The 25849-nt window shown below is 37.7% G+C and overlaps 2 protein-coding genes and 2 long non-coding RNA genes across 5 annotated transcripts; 2 read left to right on the top strand and 2 right to left on the bottom strand.

Annotated features, from left to right (window-relative positions):
- Window positions 1-262: 262 nt before the first annotated feature.
- On the bottom strand, window positions 263-7974 carry LOC126589279 (uncharacterized). Its single transcript, XM_050254532.1, has 2 exons — window positions 7529-7974; window positions 263-364 (listed from the first exon to the last, which is right to left on the bottom strand). The coding sequence occupies exons 1-2, from the start codon at window positions 7874-7876 to the stop codon at window positions 263-265; spliced, it is 450 nt and encodes a 149-aa protein (XP_050110489.1). The 5' UTR covers window positions 7877-7974.
- A 1757-nt stretch (window positions 7975-9731) lies between these two features.
- On the top strand, window positions 9732-10334 carry LOC126591364 (uncharacterized). The gene is made up of 2 exons (XR_007612364.1): window positions 9732-9906; window positions 10089-10334. It is a non-coding gene; the product is annotated as an uncharacterized LOC126591364 (long non-coding RNA).
- Window positions 10335-12630: 2296 nt separating this feature from the next.
- Window positions 12631-22278, top strand: LOC126591359 (probable galactinol--sucrose galactosyltransferase 1). 2 transcript variants are annotated; one of them, XM_050257021.1, is made up of 13 exons: window positions 12631-13078; window positions 13884-14143; window positions 14249-14339; window positions 19419-19467; window positions 19563-19654; window positions 19733-19840; window positions 19929-20063; window positions 20151-20561; window positions 20674-20815; window positions 20914-20981; window positions 21079-21213; window positions 21295-21512; window positions 21610-22278. In XM_050257021.1, the coding sequence occupies exons 1-13, from the start codon at window positions 12888-12890 to the stop codon at window positions 21981-21983; spliced, it is 2274 nt and encodes a 757-aa protein (XP_050112978.1). In that variant the 5' UTR covers window positions 12631-12887; the 3' UTR covers window positions 21984-22278. The 2 variants fall into 2 exon arrangements, with proteins under 2 accessions (XP_050112978.1, XP_050112979.1); XM_050257022.1 differs by lacking the exon at window positions 12631-13078 and adding an exon at window positions 13338-13343.
- A 438-nt stretch (window positions 22279-22716) lies between these two features.
- LOC126591363 (uncharacterized) lies at window positions 22717-23232 on the bottom strand. Its single transcript, XR_007612363.1, has 2 exons — window positions 22891-23232; window positions 22717-22771 (listed from the first exon to the last, which is right to left on the bottom strand). It is a non-coding gene; the product is annotated as an uncharacterized LOC126591363 (long non-coding RNA).
- Between the last annotated feature and the right edge of the window lie 2617 nt (window positions 23233-25849).

Raw genomic sequence — 25849 nt, 5'->3', positions numbered from 1 at the left:
TGGACGATCTAAGGAGGCCCGGAGTCCAAACGAGTCCGGGCTAGTCTCACTTAAGTTAGTCCCTAAGCATACCAAACATGGGACAATAATCCTAGCTAGTCCAGTCCCACTTAAGAAGGTGAAACAAACACAAAGTGTTTTATTTCAACCTCTGTTATCGGAAAAAAATATATTGAAAACGGGTTGAATTGATTTTGCAAAAATTGTCAAAGACGGTTGAACTGATTATGCAAAAAATAGTCGAATATGAATTGAATTGATTCTACAAAAATGGTCGAGGACGGGTTGAAACGGATTCTGCAAATATGGTCGAAGACATGTTGAACTGATTCTGCAAAAAAGTCGAGGACGAGTTGAACTGATTCTGCAAAAATGGTTAAAGACGAGTTAAACTGAGTCTGCAAAAAATGGTGATTCTGCATAAATGATCGAGAACGGGTTGAACTAATTCTGCAAAAATAATTAAAGACGAGTTGAACTGATTCTACAAAAATGATCAAGGACTAAGTTGAAAGGATTATGCAAAAAAGATTGAAGACGGGTTAAACTATGCAAAAATGGTCGAAGATGTGTTGAACTAATTCTGTAAAAATAGTCGATGTGATTTTGCAAAAATGGTTGATGACTTATTGAACTGATTCTGCAAAAATTGTCGAGGACGGGTTGAACTAAATTTTTGTAATAAATGAAACAAACCGATTCTAAATATAGTTTTGAAACTGATTATGTAGAAATAATTGAGGATGAGTTGAGATTATGACACATATTAGTTTTGATGGAGTTGTGAGAGTTTAATTCTATTAATAGTCTAATGGAGTTCCTTGAAATATATTGAAAGTTTTTGTCTCTGTATATAAAGCTCCCTTTTTTTTTATTGTTGTCAAAATCCCATTTTATGTTTTTATTATTATTTTTTAAGTGGTTTTCTACCACAATGGTGAAGAGGAGTGTTGTCTTGCATCACGACGTGAGTTTAAACCCCGTCGACACTCTAATCTAACACTTAATTTAACAAATATATCGTTTAACTGTTGTCAAAATCTCACTTTTTGGTTTTCATTCTGATTTTGACTTAAAATTGTGTCAAAATTTAGGATTCAAATCGACAAAATTGTAATTTTCAAAAAGGCTTTTTAGCCAAAATGGTTATTGAGATTGACAGTCCTCACTTTGGTTATTGAGATTTGAAATTGATAGAAGTGGTCCTTGAGTTTGTTCACCATCAATCATTTTGGTTATCCTATGAAAAGTTTTAGTTAAATAAGAAGAAAATGACAAAAATACCCCTAATTTTTTTTCAAATCATTTTGACCTACTGTCTTAGAGTATTTTTATCATTTTGATCTTTATTTAACAAAAATTTTGCTTGAATGGACCAAAATAATTGATGGCAAACAAACTCATGAACCACTTCTATCGATTTCAAATTGGTTAATTATTCTAAAACTCTTTATTAATTATCAAATTATTAGTGCCCCAAAAAATTATCAAATTATTAGTGAGCATGTCAAGATAAACTTACCTTCTTCTTAGAAAGAGTCGCAGCTACACCTCCAGTTTCTTGCTTATCTATTAGGGTGTGTTTGTTGTACCGGACTATCTCGGGCTAGACTAGCTTTAGGGACTAAGCTAGACTGGCTTAGACTAGACTAGACTAAGCTGGATTAACTTAGTGAAACGTTTGGTGCAATGTCAGACTAAAAAATAGGATAATTAATAAACTTTAATATTATATTATTTAACCAATATTTATTAATGTTAATAAATTAATATATTTATTTATTCTTTTATAATTTCTTCCTCTCTTAACCTCTCTTTTTCTCCGCCCATGATCTTCCTGCCCTTTCCCATTTTTACTCTCTTTTTTCTTTTCACTCTCTTTTTTCGCCATTTTCACTCAAATTACTTTACTCTGTTCTTCTCTTCTTCAAAATATGAAACTCTAAATTTGTTTTGATATTTAAATTTCAGTTCTTTGATATTTAAATTTCTGTTCTTTGAGATTACAATTTCAGTTCTTGGCGGTGGATTAAATCCAAAGCAAATCCAGCTAGGTATTCCTTCTTGAAGCAAAGAGGGGAAATCTGGGTTGTGGGTTCGTTGGGTTTCATAAGAGGGAGAGAAATCAATTTGAAGCAAATAGAAGGTTGGGTTCGCGAGACGAAGGAGATCGACAAGATGGCAAGATTTGGTGATGGGTTTGCGGGGATGATGGAGATCGACGAGACTGCAGGATTTGATGACTGGATTTGGCAACGCATGGTTGCCGATCGCAAACGATACAGATATTAGAGAGCCTGGATTAGCAATCCCAACCTTTTCGGGGGTCCTAGCTAAGACGAGGTAGCCAAACCTTTAGTCGGAATGAGTCCGACTTAATCCCATTAAAGACAGTCTCAGATCAAACCAAACACAGACTAATAAGCCAGTCTAGTCCAATGAAACCTAAGGAGCTCAAACAAACACACCCTTAGTCTATTTGCCCGGTTGACGGAGACAACAACCGGGAAAATAGATAAAAGTTACTATCTTAGAAAAAGTAGTAGCTGCACCTTCAGTTTCTTGCTTCTCAACTTGTTTTTCCAAAATGCCAGTGTTCAATCATCCAGCACGCCTTTGCTCTGTGCATCCTTAAGAGAGCCTCTTCCTCCACATCTTCAAGGAAATAAGCGTGTCAGCCATTTTCAGGGTCATAAATTGGTTGACAGTGGAAGATATAATGAAAAGGGGGATATATGTCTGATGTTTGGAGAAGTGCACGATGGTAATTATGCTATTGCCACCCGGATATACTTATATAAGGTCATGCAGGTCCATCACAAAGATTATCGTTTTAACTTAATCGGTGTTGGATTTATAACAAAAGCTCACTGTAATATTAGGAGTGAGTACTCTCATATATTAATTGTTTATTATTTTTCATATATTAAGTGTGTATTATATTGTGGGACTATGTTCTCCAATAACCACTGAATTTATAAATTGACTTATTCGTCGAAGGAAAACTAAGTCAGCTTGGTACTTTCAGAAACAACAAAACCAAACAAAAACTGGCGTACCAAATATGAAATTGGTGTCATAGTTAAGGTATAGTTCCTTACTTAGTAATGTGTAACAGTGAAAATAAGGGATTTCTTGGACTAATTTCCAGCCCTATTTATCGAGTAATCCCTTGTTGAAAGCATTAAGGCTGCGAAAACCCAGACCCCTTGGGGTTTAGGCAGCAGAGATTCTGCCAAGCAAGCCAGTGTATCTTCTTGAGCTATCCGACTCGTTCCAGCAAAAGGAAGCAACCATACGATTCAGGGCGTCACAAAAATACTTCGAAAAGAGAAAAACAACTCATGGTGTAGAGGGGATGCGCCATGTTAGTGTTTGTGTGTGTTTTCTATATGTATTTCAATGGAAGTTATGTTCAATGGTGGAGAGAGTTTCAGAGAGAAGAAGCTGCAAAGAACATGTCTCTTCAAATTTCATCCACACTTTTTAAAAAATACATTCTAACCGTTATATGAAGAAAGGAAGGGAGATCCTTCACTCTCTAACATACAATACAATCTTAGCCATTCATTGCTATCATCCTATGAGATGATGCCACATTCTATTACTTAGACTAGAAACATGATTAAAATGCCATGTGGACTATGATCCAATGGCTCACATTCAAGCTGAAACAAAACGTAAAACATGATCCTTGCTGCCAGGCTTCAGCTAAAGGGTTACACACCAACACTCCATTCTAACCATTTGGCTGATTTAACTCCAAGTAGCTCCCTTAGATACACAAATCGATTTTTAAGCAAAGCCTTAGTAAGGATATCTGCAATCTGCTCTTCTGTCCTGCAGTACACCAACTCAATTTCTTTGGCTTGAATTGCTTCTCGGATGAAGTGGAACTTCTTGTTGATGTGTCTTGTCTTTTGATGAAAGACTGGATTCTTTGCCATAGCAATGACTGATGTATTATCACACAAGATCTGAGTTCCTTCCACCTGTTCTTCTCCAAAGTCTTCTAGAACAAATCTCAGCCACTTTGCTTGTGATGTAGCTTCTGTCGCACTAACATATTCTGCTTCTGCAGTAGACAGTGCCACAGTGTTTTGTTTGATTGAAGCCCATGAGAACATACCAGATCCTAGTGTGAATGCATACCTTGAAGTACTTCTCATCTCATCCTTACTTCCAGCTCAGTCACTATCACAATAGCCAATTAGGGTAGTAGTTTTTCCCCTTTCAAAGACAATACCAAAATCGATTGTTCCCTGGATGTATCTCAGTACCCTCTTAGCTGTTCCCATATGTTTCTTAGTGGGATTATGCATGAACCTTGCCAATAGACTTGCTGCAAACATCACATCAGGTCTAGTTGCAGTTAAATAGAGCAGACTTCCAACAAGCTGCCTATATTCCCCTTCATCCGCAGCTTCACTTCCATCAACTTTGCTCAACCTCTCATTCATTGCAAGTGGAGTAGCAACTGATTTGCATTCTTTCAGACCAAACTTCTCAATTAGTTTCTGCGCATATTTCTTTTGGTGTATAAAAATGTTGTTCTCAGTTTGCAGCACACCCATTCCAAGAAAATGATGTAATAAGCCCAAATCAATTATCTCATAGTGTTTCATCATGTCATTTCTAAATTCTTCAAGCATTTGTGGACTGCTACCAGTATATTCAATGTCATCTACATATAGAGAGACAATAATGATACCTGAGTCCTTACTTGTCTTAACATACAAAGTTGCCTCACTTGAACTCTTCTCAAACCCTGCACTATTGAAATATGCATTAATCTCATCATACCAGGCTCTTAGTGCCCGTTTCAAGCCATATAGAGCCTTGTTCAACTTGTACACCTTTGTTTCTTCATTTTCCTTCACAAAGCCTTGAGGTTGCTCAACATACACTTCTTCTTTCAGTACCCCATTGAGAAATGCAGACTTTACATTTAATTGATACAAGTTCCATTTCTTCTGTGCAGCAAGGGCAATCAAGGTTCTAATCGTATCCAACCTTGCCACATGGGCAAAAGTTTCATTATAGTCGATTCCGGGCTTTTGTGAATAGCCTTTAGCCACCAGCCGAGCCTTATTCTTCTGCACAGTACCATCCAAATTAAGTTTGGTCTTATAGACCCATTTAATACCAATAACAGGCTTGTCATATGGTCTCTTAACAAGCTACCATGTGTTGTTCTTCTCAATCATGTCCAATTCAGTTTTCATTGCACTCCTCCATGAATCATCCTTAGCTGCATCTTCATACCTTTCTGGTTCAATAACACACATGTTGCATTGAGCCATGATTTCATTGATACTTCTCCATTTCTTAGGTGTATCATCATAAGTTGGAGATCTCTCAGACACATTCTCACTTTGAGAAACATTTTATTCTTCAAACTGAGAATTTTCATCAATCTCATAGATTTCATTAGCATTATTATGTTCAGTGATAACTGGAAATGTCACTCCAGTATTTATATTGCAGTTCCAATCCCAAGAGTTATTCTCATCAAATGTGACATCCCTTGAGAGAACAATCTTTCTTGAAATGGGATCAAACAATCTGTAGCCCTTCTCACTTGAACCATAGCCTACAAAGATACACTTGTGACTGTTTTCTTCCAATTTATGTCTGAGATTGGAAGGTATATGCACATAGCACAATGAGCCAAATATCTTCAAATGAGCTATTCCAGGTTTTCTGCCACTGTAAGCTTCAAATGGGGTTAACTTCTTCAAAGCTTTGGTAGGACACTTATTGATCAAATAGACTGCAGTATTCACTGCTTCTGCCCAAAATGCATATGGAAGGTTTTTCTCATGTAGCATTGACTTTGCCATTTCTACCACAGTTATATTCTTTCTTTCTGACACTCTATTTTGTTGAGGAGTGTAGGCCATAGTCAATTGTCTCTGAATTCCTTGTCCATTACGGTATCTGTCAAACTCTGCAGAAAGGAATTCTTCCCCTCGATCACTCCTGAGACATTTAACCTTATATCCACATTGTAACTCAGTCATTGCCTTAAACTTTTTGAAACATTCAAACGCATCAGACTTGTTTCTCAAAAAATACACCCATGACATCCTTGTGCAGTCATCTGTAAACAACAAGAATTATTTGTTTCCAGAATGAGACTCTACTTGCATTGGACCTCTATATGAATCAACTCCAGTATATCTTTAGCTCTCCACGTCGATTGAGAAGGGAATGAGTCCCTATGTTGTGTACCCAACATGCAGCCTTCACACACACTTTGAGACATTTCTAATTTAGGCAATCCATGCACCAACCCCTGTTCTTCAAGTACCTTGAGACGTCTCTCATTCAAATGACCCAATCTTTTATGCCATATCTAAGAGCAATGTGTGACATCTGCTCTTAGTGCATACTGTGTTGCAGGCAACATTTTCAAAGGGAAACATCTATTGTTGGTCATATGCACCCTCACTACTAAATTATCCAGTGACCAACCATAAAAAATATTAACTATATCACCTCCAAACAACAAATAATAACCATTTTCCATCATTTGTCCTACATTGAGAAGATTTTCTTCAAGTCCAGGAACAAGCATTACTTCTTGTATATGTTTTCTTCCCAATTTAGTTTCAATCACCAAAGTTCCCTTTCCTGCCACTTGACAAATTTCTCCAATTCCCATCTTTACTTTGGAGGTCAAATCTTTCTGAACATTGACCAATAATCTCTCATTTCCTGTCATGTGGTTACTACAACCACTATCAATGTACCATGAGTTATTGACTTTCACATCAGTCACTACATTGCAGGCATAAAACAATGATCATGTTTCTCCCATCTGCTTTACATAATTAACTTTCTGCACTCTTTTATTCTCATGACAATCTCTTATAGAATGGCCTGGCTTACCATAGCCTGTGCACTTTGGTTTACCTTAATACCAACACTTCCCATAGTGCAACCTGTCACACCACTTACAATCACCTTGAACGTTGTTTTGCTTCTGAGCATAATTAGGCCTATGATCCCAGTTCCTTTGAGTATTATTCTGTCTCTGAGAATAATTGGGTTTGTGATCCCAACTCCTTTGAATGTTACACTGCTTCTGAACAAAGTTTGGTTTATGATCACAACTTTTTCCCCTTGACTTCCAACTCTCTTGAGACCTCTGATTCCTAGAAAATCCACCACTTTTGACACCCTTAGATGCTACATTTAAACTTGCAAATGCCCTCTCAGTCGAAGACTCAGTATGTAAATCAAGCCTTTGTTCGAATCCTTTTAGAGAATCTACAACTTCTTGAACCTTAATAGTTTCAAGATCTCTAGAATGCTCAATTACAGAACAAATTGCATCATATGTTTTCGGAAGACTAATAAGTAATTTCTGCACAATTCTCTCCCTAGATAGTTCTTCTCCATAACTTTTCATTTGATTAATGATATCAAACAATCAAGAGAGATATACAAATAATGATTCACTATCTTTCATACGAGTATATTCAAAATCTCTACGTAAACCCAGCAATATTACATTTCTTACTTGTTTATCTCCTCGGAATTCACCCTTCAGAACATCCCAAGCTCCTTTGGACGTCTCTTCATTCACGATTGTGGGAAAGATTTGATCCGAGACTTCACCTTGTATCATTCCAAGTGCACGAGCATCCTTCATCAGAATCTCACTGAATGACACTTCATCCGTCGTCTCATTCTTCGTCTCGTCGACCACAGCTTTCTCAGACTTCGGATCTGGAATTTCAAACCCATATTCTACCAGCTCCCACAAACCATACGATTTCAGTATAGTTGTCATACGAATCCTCCAAAATTCATAGTTCTCTCTATTGAAGATCAGAGCTCTAAGCTCGACATTGCCGAACCAAGCCATATTAGACTTGGATACAAGAAATCACAATTTCCAGATTCGATTGAAGCTCAAAGATGTAGCTCAATCGCACAGATTTCACGCCCAAATTAGACGATGAAACCAGGCTCTAAGGCCATGTTAGTGTTTGTGTGTGTTTTCTATATGTATTTCAATGGAAGTTATGTTCAATGGTGGAGAGAGTTTCAGAGAGAAAAAGCTGCAAAGAACATGTCTCTTCAAATATCATCCACACTTTTTACAAAATACATTCTAACCGTTATATGAAGAAATGAAGGGAGATCTTTCACCCTCTAACATACAATACAATCTTAGCCATTCATTGCTATCATCCTATGAGATGATGCCACATGACTTATTCTATTACTTGGACTAGAAACATGATTAAAATGTCATGTGGACTATGATCCAATGGCTCACATTCAAGCTGAAACAAAACGTAAAACATGATCTTTGCTGCCAAGCTTCAGCTAAAGGGTTACACACCAACACGCCACCACTTTAACTAGCAATTCTCTTCCGGCAGCCAAGAGCTTTCTGTTTCACTTCTAAATAGTCTCGTTTGGTGCCTAATTAAATTGGATGAAAACTGGAGATAAAATTTACATCTACGCAGCTACTTTAATGTTTTACTTTGTTACATTGGAAGAAGTTGAAATCACCATAACTATCCATTAATTATCAGCATTGCACCTCTTAATTTCTACTGTTGGCCTAGCTACTGACTAGGTCTTAATCTGCTTCGCAGTTGGCGTGTCATTCCTTCCAGAGAAAAACCGAGCGTGTGGTTATGAACTTATGAAATGAATTCCAAAATTCTAGTGATAAGTTGCCATGACATATCTAAGTACTTGTGTATCCAATTGTAACTTATATGTACTGGATTCACTGTCAGGTAACATCTCGATTTAATAATACATTATGATGTAAAAAAAACTTGCGCACAGTAAAATATATTATTAAACAAGATACATCATGTGATGGCAAACCAATTTTGTTTGTACCATACTTAGGGCATTCGTATTTAGACCTCTTATAAACACTCAAGGGACTCAAATGTAATTAGATAATAAATGGAGGGGCAAATATGTAATAAGTGATGAGCTCTTATTCTATAAAAGGGTCTCCTCACCCTCACAAACCTCAGGCCTCACATCCCCTAAACAAAGCTCTCACTCTCACAATCCTCTCACAAACAGAGAAATACAATATCAGTGTAGACTTAGCTCAAACATTTGGGTGAACCACGATACATCTTGTGTTCTTTACTTTCTTGCAGATTCACGATCGGATTTACATTGTTCCAAGATCTCTGATTTTGTGCATCAACAAATTTCATATAAATCATTCTCCATATATTCAAGTTCAACTAACCAAACCTATGATTTGTTTCCAAATTATTGAGTGGAAACCCTTATTACTTTTCCACGTAGCCATGACGTTGAGCTCATTGGATAACATGTCCATTCTACTTTTCTCTGATTTTTTTCTCTTCTACTTTTATGTTTTGAGAAAATTCTCTTCTACTTTTCAAAGTTAGAATAACTTACTGTGCATGTGATGCCGGAAGTCACGTCATTGGAAATCCACAATAATAGAGTAGATTTTTGTTTCAGGAAATAATCAAGTGATTCTCCTTTCCTGTCCACGAACATGGATCAACACCCTTGATCTTTGTAGGCCCCTTTCCAACTATTTTAACCAACATAGCATTTGCTTACGTACTTTGAACACATTTTTTTTAAAGAGAAAGAGAGAACGTGGGAAGAGTGGGAGGTTTTTTTTTTGTTTTTTTTAATTTTAAATATTAGAGAGATTTTAACATCACATGTAAGAGGTTTCAATAAAAAAAAATAAAATTTGGACCTGTGAAATTACATTATTGCCCATCATTTTTTTTATGTGATAGAAGACTAAGTTGTCTTTTCACCCTCTTTTGGTTTATAAAAATGATTTCATTAATTAGTAAATATTAATATATATCCACACATAAAGTGTGAATTTTGTCACTTTAGTTGTTAAAATTGAAAGGGGTAGAGGAAGACCTAGAAAAACTTTGGAAGAGACCCTAAGAAAAGACTTAGAGTATTTGGATCTAACGGAGGACATGACACAAAACCGAGCGCAATGGCGTTCTAGGATTCATATAGCCGACCCTACTTAGTGGGAAAAAGCTTTGTTATTGTTGTTGTTGTAGTTGTTAAAATTGAAGGAGAGAGGAAGAAAGTGAGAGAGAACGTAGGAGTGAGGAGAGAGGGAGAATGGGAGAGAGGTTGTTTTAAATAAAAAAAAATAGAGATGATAAACTTACATGTAGGTGAGGTTTAAAAAAAATAGTAAAATTTTGTTTTGTTACATTACTGTCTAACTTTTTTGTTGTGATAGAAGACAAATATGTCTTTTCACCATCTTTTGGTTAACAAAAAGTGTTTCATTAATGTAGTTTTAGATTAACATCAAATATGACGAGAAACAGGGAGGGTTAGGGCTAGTTTGCAATTGTTATGCTTTTTAAAAAAAAAAATTGTTTTTGCTGTGCTTTAAGAATAATCAGCTATAAAATAAAGTAGTTGAGCATTTAATAAATTGTACCTTTGGAAGTGTTGCGAGCATGAAAACCAATGTAAAACCGTTTGGTAAATTTTAATATAAAGTAATATAATTGTATATAATGACAAAAAATGGACATGATAGTAGAGCTAGTGGTGACGATAGCGATGGCAGGGGCAGCAGTGGTGACAGTGACAAGGGTGGGTTATGGAAGTGGTGCCAATAACAAGGTGTGGTGATTGAGGTGTAAAGGTAGCAGTGGCGAAAAGCAGTAATAGTGACGATTGTGGTGGTTGTGGTAGTGTCAATAATATGGTGTGGTGGTTAAGGTGTAGAGGTAGTAGTGGTGGGGATTGTGGTGGTGGCAATGGGCATTGGCATTGGTTGTGGAGGTGGAAACGATGACGGCAATGGTGTAAGGATAGTGGTTGCAGTCGTGGGTGGTGAGACAATGATGATAGTGGAGGTGGTGGGGGTAGTGGTGATGACAACGACAATGTTAGGAGTACGATGGTGAAGAGATGTGGTGGTTGGGGTGCAGAGGTAACAACAGTGGTAGAGCGACAACATGGAGGTGGTGGCAGTTGTGATTGTGGTGGCAGTTTTGGTTGTGGTGGCAGTTTTGGTTGTGGTGGTATTAGTAGTGATTGGGGTAGCGGTGGGGTTGGTGGCAGCCTTGGTGGTGGTACTAGCAATGGTGGTTTAAGGTTAGTGGTTGTAATGGTAAGTGGTGGCGGTCACTTTGTTCTCGGATGGAGAAAATGTATGTAGAAGAATAAATAATGTCATTTTTAAAAGCTAATGAGGTTATTACATGAATTAAAAATGTTTATTAAGGGCTCAACTAAGGATGGGCAAATAACCATCGGTTATGGGTAACCGCGGTTACCCGTCCATTTAAAAATAATAAATGGGTAAACGGGTATTAAACGGTTACGGCTAAATGGGTACACGGTTATGGGTATAGTTAATCATTTATAAACGGTTATGGGTATGGGTATAACCGTTTAGACAATTACCCAACGGGTAAACGGTTATGCAGGTATAAAAATAAACGGTTATGAATAGATAACCGTGGTTACCCACTCGCCATAACCATTGCCCATCCCTAGGCTCAACGTCGCTTTTTATAAAAACGGTTGACTAAAGGTTATTACTTTTAAAATAAGTAAGAAATTTTATTTTTACCAAACAATTTTTTATTGCTTAGAAGCAGTTTTTTGAAGGAAAAAAAAACCCAATACCAAAGCGGAGCCTTAGTGTCATAGTAGAAATTAAACACCCTTGTGTCTTTCCTCATTTGGGTATGAAGCCTTCGCATCCTCTTTCGTTCTTAGAACCTCACCTAATTATTAACAAAAGAAAGGCCAAAACTGATCAATCTTTTTCCTCACTCGTCTTGGCTATAATACATTCATGTACTTAGTACAACACCCCATTGACAGTTAAAAATATTGTAATGACATTCAAAGATAGTTGAGTTGTGTTTTTCCTTAACACTCGAGTTCAAACGCCTCACCTTATAATTTATATTAAATTAAACTATCGCTCAAGTAATAAAAACTCATCCACCTTGAAACCAAAGTTACTCTGACTTCATAGTACCTTCAAAATCACAAATTAGATGACGAATTCACTTACATTATATGATACTCATTAGTCTAAACTCATCAATCATCCAAATTATAAGATGTTCATTATATTAATATAATATCCTCATTAGTCTAAACTCAGCACTCATCCAAATTATAAGATGTTGATACGTGCCACTATGTTAACCAAGAAATACCGTCACACCTCAAACTTTTTCTTTTTCTTTTTCTTTCTTGAAACATCATTACGCTCATACACATCACATGTTTCATTGTGCATACATGACAAAACATTCTGATTCAGCGTACAAAGATATTTTTCAGTTTATCGTAAATACGACTTATTACATCAAATGCGCACTGAAGAATTTCTCAACCATTACTATGTATTTAGTCCGACCACACATTTGACGGCCACTAATCGAAAGACTGGTGTATAACTTTATGTCCGTTGAAAATATAGAAGTCGACAACAATAATACAACTCAATGATTTAATATGCTTTCAAAATACATCTGATTGAAGTACGTGGCAACATGGTACATGCAACAAATCCCAGATATACCGCTCTCCCGCCAACACAAGATATTTTTGTTTACGTTTGAACAAAAATCTGAGGAAAGTGTCATTTTTTCCCGATTTACACGGAGTCCCTCGATTGCAAAATTCAAATTTGCATTACTCAACAATTAATTGCTACAGTTTATAATTTATGCTATAAATACCCCTCTGCAGATTTTTCTCCAGTACGTGTCCGACTCTGCAATTTAATTCCATTGCTGGTGTTGGGGTGTTCTTGTGTCACTCGAACTGTTCTTTGGAGTTGTAGTTGGTGTTTTTGGTGGACTTTTTGCGGCGGAGGAAGAGCAAAGATGACGGTTGGGGCTGGGATTTCTGTGGAGGATGGGAACTTGGTGGTGTTGGGGAACAAGGTGTTGTCTGAGGTTCATGACAACGTTGTGGTAACTCCGGCATCTGGGGGTGCATTGGCCAATGGTGCTTTCATTGGTGTCCAATCTGATCACATTGGTAGCCGCAGGGTCTTTCCGATTGGCAAACTTGAGTATGTTTTTCATTTTCCCCTTCTTTTTCTCCTTTTTAATTGTGATTTTCGACGTGTTTATTGCTAAGTTAATGGCGAACTTGAGTACGTTTTTGTTTATTTATCACCTTTTAATTTGTGATTAGTGATGTGGGAAAGGTCATATTTTGGATTTGTGGCTTAATTATGTGTTAATGCAATTGGGAAATTTGAGTAAGTTCTTTTATTTTCACCTTTTTAATTGTGATTTTCGATGTGTTTATCGTTAAGTTAATGGCAAACTTGAGTAAGTTTTTGTTTATTTTCATCTTTTAAATTGTGATTAGTGATGTGGAAAGGTCATATTTTGGATTTGTGGCTTAATTATGTGTTAATGCAATTGGGAAATTTGAGTTAGTTGTTTTGTTTTCACCTTTTTAATTGTGATTAGTGATGGGGAAAGTTCATATCTGGATTTGTGGCATAAGTATGTGTTAATGCAATTGGGAAATTTGGGTAAGTTATTTTGTTTTCACTTTTTAATTGTGATTTGTAGTGTGAGAAAGTGTCATAATTTGGAAATTTTGGCTTAATTATATGTTTTTCGGTTAATCACTTTATTATACGTTGATGTGTATGCTATATGTTGATGTGGGAAAGGTGTCAGTTTTTAGATTTGTTGCTTAATTCTATGATAATGTTATTGCAATTGTTAAACTTGAGTAAGTTTAAGGATCTTTTCTTTTCGATTTTCTAATAGTGATTAATGATATGGTTTAAGTTTCGTAATTTCGATTTATGGCTTGAACCTATGTGAATGTTTGATGTGATCGATCTTTTTGTGCAGGGGATTGCGTTTTATGTGTGTTTTCCGGTTTAAATTATGGTGGATGACACAGAGGATGGGCAATAGTGGCCAAGATGTTCCCTTTGAGACACAGTTTTTGATTGTGGAAACAAAGGATGAGTCTCATTTTGGTGAAGGAAGCAACGATGGAACGGATCAATTTGCAGCTTATACAGTTTTCTTACCGATTCTCGAAGGGGACTTTAGGGCTGTTCTTCAAGGAAATGAACGTAATGAGATTGAAATCTGCCTAGAAAGTGGTAAGGCAGTAGGAAAAGGTTTTCAAAATTTTTCATATGTATTTTTGTTCTGTTAGAAGTAATTTTTTGTTGGTTTTGAAATGATAAAAAATCTGAGTTTTGTAGGAGATCCTGCTGTTGATGGGTTTCAGGGTAGTCATTTGGTTTTCGTTGGAGCCGGATTAGATCCATTCGATGTCATCACAGATTCTGTGAAGTAAGTTGAAGAGTTAATCAATTGCATGCTTGCTAATAATATGTTCTTTGGTTTGTGCTCGTCACTTTGTGAAAATGTTCAATTAATTTTTTTGTTGAAAATGGTAGAAAGGAATTAGATCGCCGTGCTTTTAGTTTAGGATAAACGAAGATATTGAAGTTCTGATAGAGATTCCTCGTTGAAGTCGAAAATTAAATTGAATTGGGACTGTCACTCTTTCTTGACAACATTTATTTGTGAATGTGTATACGATTGACTTGGTTGTAATTTGTTGAATTTTGGATGTGTATTTCATGAAGAAACAATTACAAATGAAACATATATGTAGGAAAAGAAAGTAAACATAAGCCTAACTTGCCTAATTTCCTAACTTGCCTAACTTGCCTAATTTACACAAAGAATGTTGACTAGCCTAACTTCACTAGTCATCCAACATGTTTATTTCATGCATGCATTTTAACACAAGATATGACTTGCATGCATGCTTCCAACACTCCCCCTCAAGCTGGATCGAGGGGATTCACTGAGCCAAGCTTGCCCAATAACCGATGAAACTGAGATGATGCTAGTGCCTTTGTAAAAAGATCTGCTAGTTGATCATGGCTTCGTGTGAACATGGTCCGGATGATTTGCGTTTGAACTTGAGCTCTGATGAAATGACAATCCACTTCAATATGTTTGGTTCTTTCATGGAACACAGGATTGGCAGCAATGTGCATGGTTGCCTGATTATCACACATAAGCGTCATAGGAGTAGAACTAGGAAACCCTAAGTCTGAAAGAAGCCCTTTAAGCCAAATGAGTTCACACGCAGTGGCTGCCATGGCTCGATACTCAGCCTCTGCGCTGGAACGAGCAATTACATGTTGCTTCTTACTCTTCCATGTGACAAGGTTTCCACCAACAAATGTACAATAGCCTGTGATTGATTTCCTATCAATTGCATTACCTGCCCAGTCTGCATCTGTGTAGCCACTAATGACAGTGGACTGATTGTTATGCATTGTAATTCCTTGCCCAATTGAACCCTTAAGATAACGAAGGATTCTCTTAACAAGGTTAAGGTGATCAACAGTGGGAGAGTGCATGAACTGACTAGCCAAGCTCACTGCATATGTGATATCTGGACGAGTGATGGTGAGGTATATGAGCTTGCCTACTAATCGTTGATAGTAGCTTACATCATGCATGGCTTCTCCATCTATGCGGAGCTTCAGTTTACAATCAACGGGAGTGATAGCAGGCTTGCAGTCAAGCATTTTTGCTTCTTGAAGGAGGTCCAATACATATTTCCATTGATGTAGAAACAGTCCTTTTGAAGATGTTGCCATTTCGATCCCCAAAAAATACTTTAACCTCCCCAAATTTTTGATAGCGAAAGCTTGATGTAGTGAGAGTTTTAGTGCCTCAATCTCCACGGTATTATCTCCAGTGATGATAAGATCATCAACATAGACGAGGACCACCAACTTCCCCCTGGTGCCAGTTCTTACAAATAACGAAGAATCAGCATTACTTCGCATGAATCCAGCCTTTTCCAGAACAGAACTGAGCTTGGCATACCAAGCTCTTGGTGATTGTTTCAATCCGTATATTGCCTTGTGCAATTTACAAACCATGTTGCCTTTAATACCATCATAGCCTGAAGGAGGTTGCATATACACTTCTTCCTGCAGCTCGCCGTGAAGGAAAGCATTCTTCACGTCCATTTGGTAGAGTGACCATCCACAATTGATTGCAACTGACAGTAAAACCCTGACTGAGTTCATCTTGGCCACCGGTGCGAATGTTTCCTATAATCTACACCAAAGGTTTGGGTGAAACCTCGAGCAACAAGTCTAGCCTTTTGTCTCTCGATAGATCCATCAGCTTTGAATTTAGTCTTGTAAATCCAACGACTTCCAACAACCTTTTTTCCTGGTGGTAGTTGAACTAGGCTCCAGGTGCAATTCTCTTCCAGTGCACGAATCTCTTCTTTCATGGCTTGGTTCCATTATGGGAGAAGAGAAGCTTCTTGAAAGCTTCTTGGTTCATAGTGCTTATCAATTTCACTGAGAAATGCAGCATGAGATGTTGAGAACTTACTAAAGTTGATACATTCATTGATTGGATGTCGTGAGGCATATGTAACATAGTCCTGCAACCTAGCTGGAGGTTTTCTGATTCGAGGAGGATTTCTTTTAATCACCTGAGACTCTGTAAAGGGCGGAGAAGGATCAGAGTAGGGCTCGTCTTCACTCTCACTGGCAGTAATTTGGTCAGTTTGAACTTCTTCACAATCTGGACTTCCAATGACTGATCTCTTTTCCAACATCGGATAATTAAAGTTTTGAGGGAGTGGGAACATGTCAACTAAATCCTCCCCCTGACTTGTAAAATAGGGATAGTCTTCTTCGAACTTCACATCTCTTGAAACTGTGCACTTCTTAGTGACTGGATTGAAGCACTTGTATCCCTTTTGAGTGGTCGAGTATCCCATAAACACACACTTGGTTGCCCTGGCATCTAGTTTGTCACGCTTCATAGGGAGATTTAAACCCTAGCACACGACTTGGAAGTCGATTGATGAGATAAGTGGCAGTAAGGATGGCAAACGACCAAAATTTCTTTGGAACGTGCATGTGAATCATGAGAGCACGAGTTTTTTCCAAGAGATCTCTATTTTTCCTCTCGGCTACTCCATTTTGTTGGGGAGTCCCCACACAGCTGGTTTGATGTATGATACCCTGAGAACTTATGTATTGAAGCATGTTGTTGGATAGAAATTCAGTGCCATTATCTGACCTTAAAACCTTAATGTTTGATTGAAATTGCGTTTTAACATGCATGTGAAAGTCTTTGAAAATGGTAGGGACTTCACTTTTTGATTTCATAAGATATAGAAAACTTGTTCGAGAGAAATCATCAACAAATAGAACAAAATATTTAAAACCTTCCATTGATTCAGTTGCAGGTCCCCATACATCGGTGTGTACCATTTCAAAAGGTTTACTTGTCCTAGACATTGAATTACCAAAAGGTAGCCTAGTAAACTTAGAAAATTGACAAGTATCACAAGTAGGATAGGGGTTACAAAAATTTGGAAACAGTTTCGACAAGACAAGTTCAGAGGGGTGAGCTAATCTCCTATGCCAAAGTTGGTTTTCATCTATGGACTTCGATTGAGCTTGAAGAGCCTGAGTGAAACATGCATTCTTGCACAGGTAGTAAAGTCCATTTATAAAGACCCCTTCACCAATCATCTTCATGGTGAGAACATCCTGAAACATTATTTTATTTGGTGAGAAAATAGCACGGCAGTTTAGGGTGTTGGTGATCTTTCCAATTGACAAAAGTTGGAAGGGAAAGGTTGGTACATAGAGGGCAGTGGAAGGTGTTTTTTGAGAGAGTAAGTTTATTTCTCCTTTTCCCAAAACTAAGACATTTTTTCCATTTGCAACAGACACATGTGAGGGGCTTGAAATTTTTTTAAAATGATGTAAATTTGTAACTTTGTTTGCCATATGATCGGTGGCGCCTGAATCAATTATCCAACAATCAATTTTAGTACTAGTTAATAGGGCAGTAGTAAAGGCTTTGAGTATACCTGATGCTTCTCCCTTTGGAACTTTCTCATTTCCAGCAAGAAATCCGGCAAATTGTCCCAACATAGCTGTGTGACTACCCTCTTCATTGCCTTGACCATGTGAGCCTCCTCCGTGCCCCTTACTTTGTAGGTAAGCTGCAAATTCATTGATCAATGACAATGGATTGGCAGTGAACTCCATGGATCCTTGTGAGATAGTAGGAGCGTGAGCATTAGCAAGTTGTGCCTTGAAATGAGGTTGAAATTGTTGTGAGGACCTTGGTATCATCCTTCCATCTTTGCTGAACTTAGGCTTGAGTTCAGGATGAAGTTCCCAACACTTGTCTTCCTCATGACCAACACCATTGCAATATTTGCATTTTAGATGTGTGTTTCTTCCCTTGTATGCCTTGGCTTCTGAGTTCTTGTACTTTGATGCATATGCCCGAGTCTCCGTTAATCTAGGATTGTGATCAACATTCATAACCTTCTTCCTTGCTTCTTCTCGTTGGATAGTTGCACAAACATTGTTGAAGGTAGGCAGGTCTTGACTCATCAAGATGTGACTCCTTAGGTCCTCGTACTCAGAGCTCAAACTCCCTAACAGCTGATAAATTTTGTCTTCCTCAACTCGTTTTAGGAGAATGGTAGGATCTGTGGTATGAGGGAGATATACATCCAACTCATTCCATATGGCTTTGAGGCTCCCAAGGTGTTGAACAAATGCTTTCCCTTCTTGTTGAGCACTGGCAATATCCTTCTTTAATTGGAAGACCCGTGCATAGTTGTTTTGATTTCCATACATATCCTGCAAAGCTTTCCAAAGATCATGTGCGGAATTGGAGTAGCTAAAAATTTCAGCAACATGTTTCTCCATGGTGTTGAGCAGCAAGGACATGACAAGTTGATCTTTGCAGAGCCATGCATTGTATGTAGAGGAAGAACTGTCTGGAGCTTCCACGCTTCCATTTACAAACCCTAACTTCCCTTTGCCTCCGAGAGCTAGTGAAACAGCTCGGGACCAAGGAAGATAATTGAACTCGTTCAAGAGAACTGAACACAAACGTTGATTGGTGTTAACCTCAACGTCTGAGAAGTTTGGAGAGAGATTGTGCCGGGTTTCCTCATCATGGTTCACAGAACTTTCTTCAGTCATGACTTAGACTTTGAAAGAAAGAAAAAATTGCAGCAGCAAGAATGGCAGAGACAGGTTACAAATGAACCTGCTCTGATACCATGTTGAATTTTGGATGTGTATTTCATGAAGAAACAATTACAAATGAAACATATATATAGGAAAAGAAAGTAGACATAAGCCTAACTTGCCTAACTTGCCTAACTTGCCTAGTAGACATAAGCCTAACTTGCCTAACTTGCCTAACTTGCCTAATTTACACAAAGAATGTTGACTAGCCTAACTTCACTAGTCATCCAACATGTTTATTTCATGCATGCATTTTAACACAAGATATGACTTGCATGCATTCTTCCAACATAATTTTAAATGTACACAGGACTGTGGAGAAACATTTGCAGACATTTTCTCATCGTGAGAGAAAGAAGGTAACGTAATCTTTTTCGCAGTTCTTGTGGATTGAATTCGCCTTTTCTTTTCCCTCAATTCGATCATCTCTAAGTGAATATGCTTTATGTTTCAGATGCCAGACATGTTGGACTGGTTTGGCTGGTGTACATGGGATGCTTTCTACACCAACGTGACTTCAGAAGGCCTGAAGCAAGGATTGCAGAGGTACTGATATTCTCGTAATGGATGCTTTTGAATACTCGACATTAGCATTACAGAGACAGTAACAAGTGTTTTTTGCAGCCTAGAAAGTGGTGGAGCCCCTCCAAAGTTTGTTATTCTTGATGATGGATGGCAGTCAGTCGACATGGATTCCTCTGGTGTTCCATACATAGCTTATAACACAGCAAAGTGAGCACTTGGTCCAAAGTACTCTCGTTTTCACGTTGTCTCACCTTACAGATTTCGTTATATTAATATTTCTGTTCTTTTCTTGCAGCTTTGCAAACAGGTTAACACATATCAAAGAGAACCACAAATTTCAGAAAGATGGTAAAGAGGGTCAGAGAGTGGAGGATGCTGCTTTGGGGCTTCGCCACATTGTTACCGAAATTAAAGAACAATACGCTTTGAAGTAAGTCCTATTGTATTTTCCGACATTTGGTTGTCACAACCATTTAGTTTCTTGGGAAGTACTTATGTTTGTTTTTCGAACTTGCAGATATGCTTATGTGTGGCATGCCATAACTGGATATTGGGGAGGTGTTAGACCTGGTGTTGCTGAAATGGAACACTACGATTCAAAGTTGGCTTACCCAATTTCATCTCCAGGGGTTGAGTCTAATGAGGATTGCTTTGCCTTGAAAAATATTACCACAAATGGGCTCGGCCTTGTGAATCCCGATAAAGTTTTCAACTTCTATGATGAACTGCACTCTTATCTCGCATCAGCCGGTATAGATGGTGTCAAAGTTGATGTTCAGAACATTCTTGAGACCCTAGGGGCAGGCCATGGTGGAAGGGTAAAACTTACGAGAAAGTACCATCAAGCATTGGAAGCGTCTATCGCTAGAAACTTTCCTAACAACGAAATTATTTCTTGTATGAGTCACAATACAGATGCTTTATACAGGTAAAAATCTATTTCACATATATGTGCGCAATATTATTGATATCGTAAGACCTTGAATTTTTTTATATGAATTCTCAACATTAATGATTTGGTGTGACCTTGAATTTGCTAGCGTGAAGCGGACAGCTGTTATAAGGGCATCAGATGATTTCTGGCCTAGAGATGCAGCATCGCATACAATTCATATTGCATCAGTTGCTTACAACACTGTTTTCCTTGGGGAGTTTATGCAGCCGGATTGGGATATGTTTCAGGTAAGCAGCCAAACTCTGATATTAGTTTGAAGTTCCAAGTATTCTCCTATTGTGTTTTAGTTTTTCGATTCTTAATTTGGATTTGTTATGGATGTTAGAGCCTGCATCCAATGGCTGAATATCATGGAGCAGCTCGCGCAGTTGGAGGATGTGCAATTTATGTTAGGTGTGGTATTTGTTTTTGTCTTTGCCAGCTTCTCCTTCTGATATGAAAATAATCAAACCAGAGACAAATTTATATGGGCTGTTTATATGTGATGCAGTGACAAGCCTGGGCAGCATGACTTCGATCTTCTGAGGAAGCTCGTACTTCCTGATGGATCTATCTTGAGGGCCAAGCTTCCAGGAAGACCAACAAGGGATTGCCTATTTTCTGATCCTGCCCGAGATGGGAAAAGGTTTGTACAAGGACATCAATCTTATCTGGTTTCGTCTTTTCAAATAATGTGTGTTTTCTAATCTAAATTATGGTATTACAGTCTTCTGAAGATATGGAATCTGAACGATGTTACTGGAGTTGTGGGGGTCTTCAATTGCCAGGGAGCTGGGTGGTGTAAGGTTAGAAAGACGAACCTCATCCATGACCTGGAACCGGGCACAATTACCGGGGTTATTCGGGCTAAAGATGTTGATTATCTGCCCAAGGTTGCAGATGAGAAATGGTCTGGGGATGCCGTCGTATTTTCTCATCTTGGTGGTAAGTTTAGCATTTGATTTGTTCTTGTAGTCTTGACGCTTTCCTAGTAGACCATACTATTTAGAGTATTTAACAAATTCATTGATTAAATTTGCAGGAGAGGTGTCTTATCTTCCCAAGGATGCATCCATGACAATAACATTAAAAACCCGGGAATATGAAGTCTTCACAGTGGTTCCTGTCAAGGAACTGTCCAACGGCATAAAATTTGCTCCCATAGGCCTAATCAAGATGTTGAACTCTGGGGGAGCCATAAAAGAATATGATGAACCTAACACAAGCACAACAGTTGTCGTGAAAGCTCGCGGATGTGGCACATTTGGAGCCTACTCATCAGCTCGACCCAAGAGGATAACAGTTGATTCGGAGGAAACTGAGTTTGGATATGAAGACAAGTCTGGTTTACTCACCACTGATTTGAGGGTGCCAGAGAAAGAACTGCACCTTTGGGACATCAGCATCGAGTTTTAAGGTATAAATTACAAGTATTGTATTAGAATGTTGTGTAGGCCTGTAGAAGGAAGCGCGGTGTACCTTTTTGGATTAGCGTCTGCTTCATGTTAAAAACATCGTCCGTGTTCGATCTCTACGTCCGCCATCCTCGGAAAGTATAAAGCAAGTTATAATCTCCGACTCCATTAGTGCATTAGGAAGGAGCTCTGGGTATGAAGTTCCCCTTCGTGTCTCCTTTGTGTCTTCTTACTAATATTTCGAATCACGTCCTCTAACTTAATTCAGAGATAACTCGGTTTACTTTTTTATTTGACATCTAAATGTTAATAAAAGATCAGATTGGCTCTTAGAAAGGATGTATTGATCAATTGTTCAAGAGTGTCGAGCATCTTGACTATCAGTACTTAAATATTCGAAAGGAAGTTGTAGAGCCCACGGTTTACCCCAACAGCCACAGAAAGAAAGCAAAGAATCTTATTTGCTCACCTTGTTAACCCAACAACCAGTCTGATTATTTCGGATTTTTTTATTAACTTTAAAATATTAAATAAAAAAATTAACAGAGTTTTCTCTAGGTTTTTTATTAACTTTAAAATGTTAAATAAAAAAATTAACGAGTTTTCTCTAGGTAAGTTAAAGAACATGTGTCAAAATATTAGTAAGAAGACACAGAAGGGGACAACAGACCTAGAGCTTGTACGGCTCGAGGAGGATTCATGGATTAGAGAGTAACAAAAAAATTTAAAGAACATGTGTCAAAATATTAGTAAGGAGACACAAAAAAGACATAAAAGGGGACAACAGACCTAGAGCTTGTACGGCTCGAGGAGGATTCATGGATTAGAGAGTAACAAAAAAATTTAAAGAACATGTGTCAAAATATTAGTAAGGAGACACAAAAAAGACACAGAAGGGGACAACAGACCTAGAGCTTGTATGGCTCAAGGAGGATTCATGGATTAGAGAGTAACAAAAAGCTCTTAGCTCTCTATGTAGACGTTAATGGGAGAGATTTTTCCGTGGACTAGAGAACACGGTTGGGTACAAGTGTTGAGCGGAAGTTTGTTTTTCAAGTGTCCATTTATTTGTATAATGACGCTTAGTGTACCATCGTGTTCTGGTCATACTAAATCTCAATTAATGGTAAGAAGACTACAAAGTCCAAACATTTTATTTTGGAAGAATTAAATGTCAAACATGATAACGTGTAGTACTCTAGGTTTCAAATTCTCTTCCCCCTCCAACTCAAAATAATAATATTGCTTGTAATAACATATATCGTTTTTTCGTCTTCGTCGTGTTTGATCTAATCAAACATTTCCATTTTCTTTCTCTTACTATTTCCATTTTTTTTGAATAAAAGAGAAAGGCTTCTAGAAGGGTGGTATGACCTAGTAGTACCAACTATTTAATGCCGGTGTGGATTTTAGGAGTGTAGAGGCCGTAGGGAGTACAGTTTTAGGGAAAAGGATCCTCGTTCGATCTTTTTTTACTGGGATCCCAAGATCCTGTAATCGTGATCGTTCATAGTATATCGTACAGTTAGAAATTATTTTAAATTTTAAATTTAAAAATAAATTCAAATACTGCTTAACAAAAACTGACCGCATGATATATAATAAACAGATACGATCACAAAATTCCTGAGAACCTCGTGAAAAGGACTCGACGAGAATCCTTTTCCCAGTTTTAGGGCCCAATTTTAGTGAGCAAGACAAGGGTTTCTAGAAGCCTTTCTTACGTGGCAAATCATCTCAACTACATCTACGGTGGTTAGAAAGAGGACTCGTTTCACTTGTCTATTCGGTAGGGCCACGCTTCCTATCTATACTCGCTTTATATAATTCACATCCTCTTGGAATCTCACAACTTTCAGAACTCGCAGATCAACAAATTCGGACTACACGATTTAACTTAAACAATTTAAATTTCTTACATTGTACGAAGTGGGTGAATAAAATGGGTTAATAAGAACTTGGTTGAGAACTGGTTACTTTGAGTTTGACAAGTACAAGTTGTCCTTCGATCTGAGCAAGTACTTTAGTTGGATTTGGATTGTCTGCCCTTCTCATCTCATGCCCTTTCCATCCTTTCTTATTTCTGTGGTCACGGTTAAGCCAGCAAAAATAAACTTATTCTTGCAGCACATCAGAAGCAGTTTTTTTTTTCAAAGCACAGCAATACCAAATCAACACTTAGACTGATAGGAGTCTCGGGAGAAATTTTGTATGTCATTCTTGTTTAACACGTAGCCTTTCCTAATGCACTAGTGTAGTCGGAGATTATAACATGCTTAATACTTTCCGAAGTTGGCGGATACAGAGATCGATCCCGAAGGATGTTTTTAGACATGAAGCAGGCACTAATTAATCCAGAACTTCTTTCAGAATACGTCGATTGATCTACTCATGTATGACCCCTGAGGAGGACCCAAGGATTAGAGAGAAATAATAAGAGAAACAATAAGCTCTTAGCTCTCTATGTAGTAGTTAATGGGAGAGATTTTTCAGTGTACTGGAGAACACGTCTCTGTACACCAAGCATTGGGGAGAAGCTTTTTGCTTTTCAAGTGTCAATCCACTTGTATAATGACACTTGGTGTATTAAGTCATGTTGCCGATACACCAACAAATCTCTCAGTTAATGGCAAGGAAACTTTTTTTTTTTTGAAGCATTAAAATAGCAAACATGATGACTTGAAGTGCTTTTAATTATCAAAGCAAAACCAAAAAAATGAGTTTTCTAATGGTTTATGGATTTTAAGTTAGTTTTGCTTTATTAAGTTGTGAAATACTTTAAACATTTGAATCTAAACTAATTTAATCTTTTGACTAATATGCATTTAGTCCTTACATATTCTCAAAATGAGGACCTTAGAAGAACAAGACACTTATGTATATAAGACTAACGTCCTTTACCACATTAGAAGATGATAATGATCAAACTTTTCTGATATTGTAACGAAAATAAGACTCTTCATTGTGCTTCAATTGATAGATTCTCTTGGTAGACAGAATTTTTTTCTTTCTAATTTTTCAACTTACCATCTTTGAATTCAAATTCTCTCTCCCCATCTAATTTAAAATAGTAATATCGTTTGTAGCATGATCTGATCATACATTCAGAACAAGGAAAAGCATTCCATTACCCTAATTATTCTCTCTCTCTCTCTCTCTCTCTCTCTCCCTCTCTCTCCCCATTTTTGGGAAAAAAGAAAGGCTTCTAGAAGGGTGGTATAACCTAGTGCCAACTATGTGGCTTAGGAGTGTAGAGGCCGTAGGGAGTACAGTTTTTAGTCAGCAAGACTAGGGTTTCTAGAAGCCCTTCTTACGTGGCACACCATCTCAACTCCTCCATCTATGGTGGTTAGAAAGAGGACCCTATCACTTGTCTGTTCGGGAGGGCCACGCTTCCTATACTTGCTTTATAATTATATGAATTCAGATCTTCGCCTGTTACACTTTGGAACCTACGGATCAAAAAATTCAAAATGTATAACTTAAATTGAACATCTGAATTTCTGAGTCTGTACGTAGCGACAAATAAGATTGACTAATAGAGACTGTATGATTAATTTAAACGGTCTAAATTTGTCGGGAACTCTTGAGTGAAGAGAATGAATTAAGAATGAAGAGAATTTTACTCAAAATTACTGTAGTATAGGATGAAGAGAATTTTACTCAAAATTACTATAGTATAGGACCACACTATCAAGCAGAGAGTATGTAGCAAACTATATGTCTTTTTGTGACTTGACTTGGGTGATATGTCACAGCCCGTCCCGGAATTTTAATTCCGAGGACGTGAAATTACAGAAACGCCCTTAAACGGGATTAAGGTGCGTAATTTTGACATTTGTTTTACTTTAAGATCCTAAACTAGGG

The sequence above is a fragment of the Malus sylvestris genome, chromosome 11, assembly GCF_916048215.2.
Source record: "Malus sylvestris chromosome 11, drMalSylv7.2, whole genome shotgun sequence".
Lineage (NCBI taxonomy): Eukaryota > Viridiplantae > Streptophyta > Magnoliopsida > Rosales > Rosaceae > Malus > Malus sylvestris.
The sequence above is the reverse complement of the archived record's forward strand: the minus strand, read 5'-3'. Positions and strand labels throughout refer to the sequence as shown.

Bases quoted from the DNA above. Each gene is read 5' to 3' on its own strand.
- LOC126589279 (XM_050254532.1), bottom strand. From the start codon at position 7,876: ATGGCTTGGTTCGGCAATGTCGAGCTTAGAGCTCTGATCTTCAATAGA. The intron at 365-7,528 runs GTAAGAAATGTA...CCATTTTTGCAG, and splicing joins AATTCCGAGGAGATAAACAA to AATCAGTTCAACTCGTCCTC.
- LOC126591359 (XM_050257021.1), top strand. From the start codon at position 12,888: ATGACGGTTGGGGCTGGGATTTCTGTGGAGGATGGGAACTTGGTGGTG. The intron at 14,340-19,418 runs GTAAGTTGAAGA...AAATGTACACAG, and splicing joins GTCATCACAGATTCTGTGAA to GACTGTGGAGAAACATTTGC. The intron at 19,655-19,732 runs GTACTGATATTC...TGTTTTTTGCAG, and splicing joins CTGAAGCAAGGATTGCAGAG to CCTAGAAAGTGGTGGAGCCC.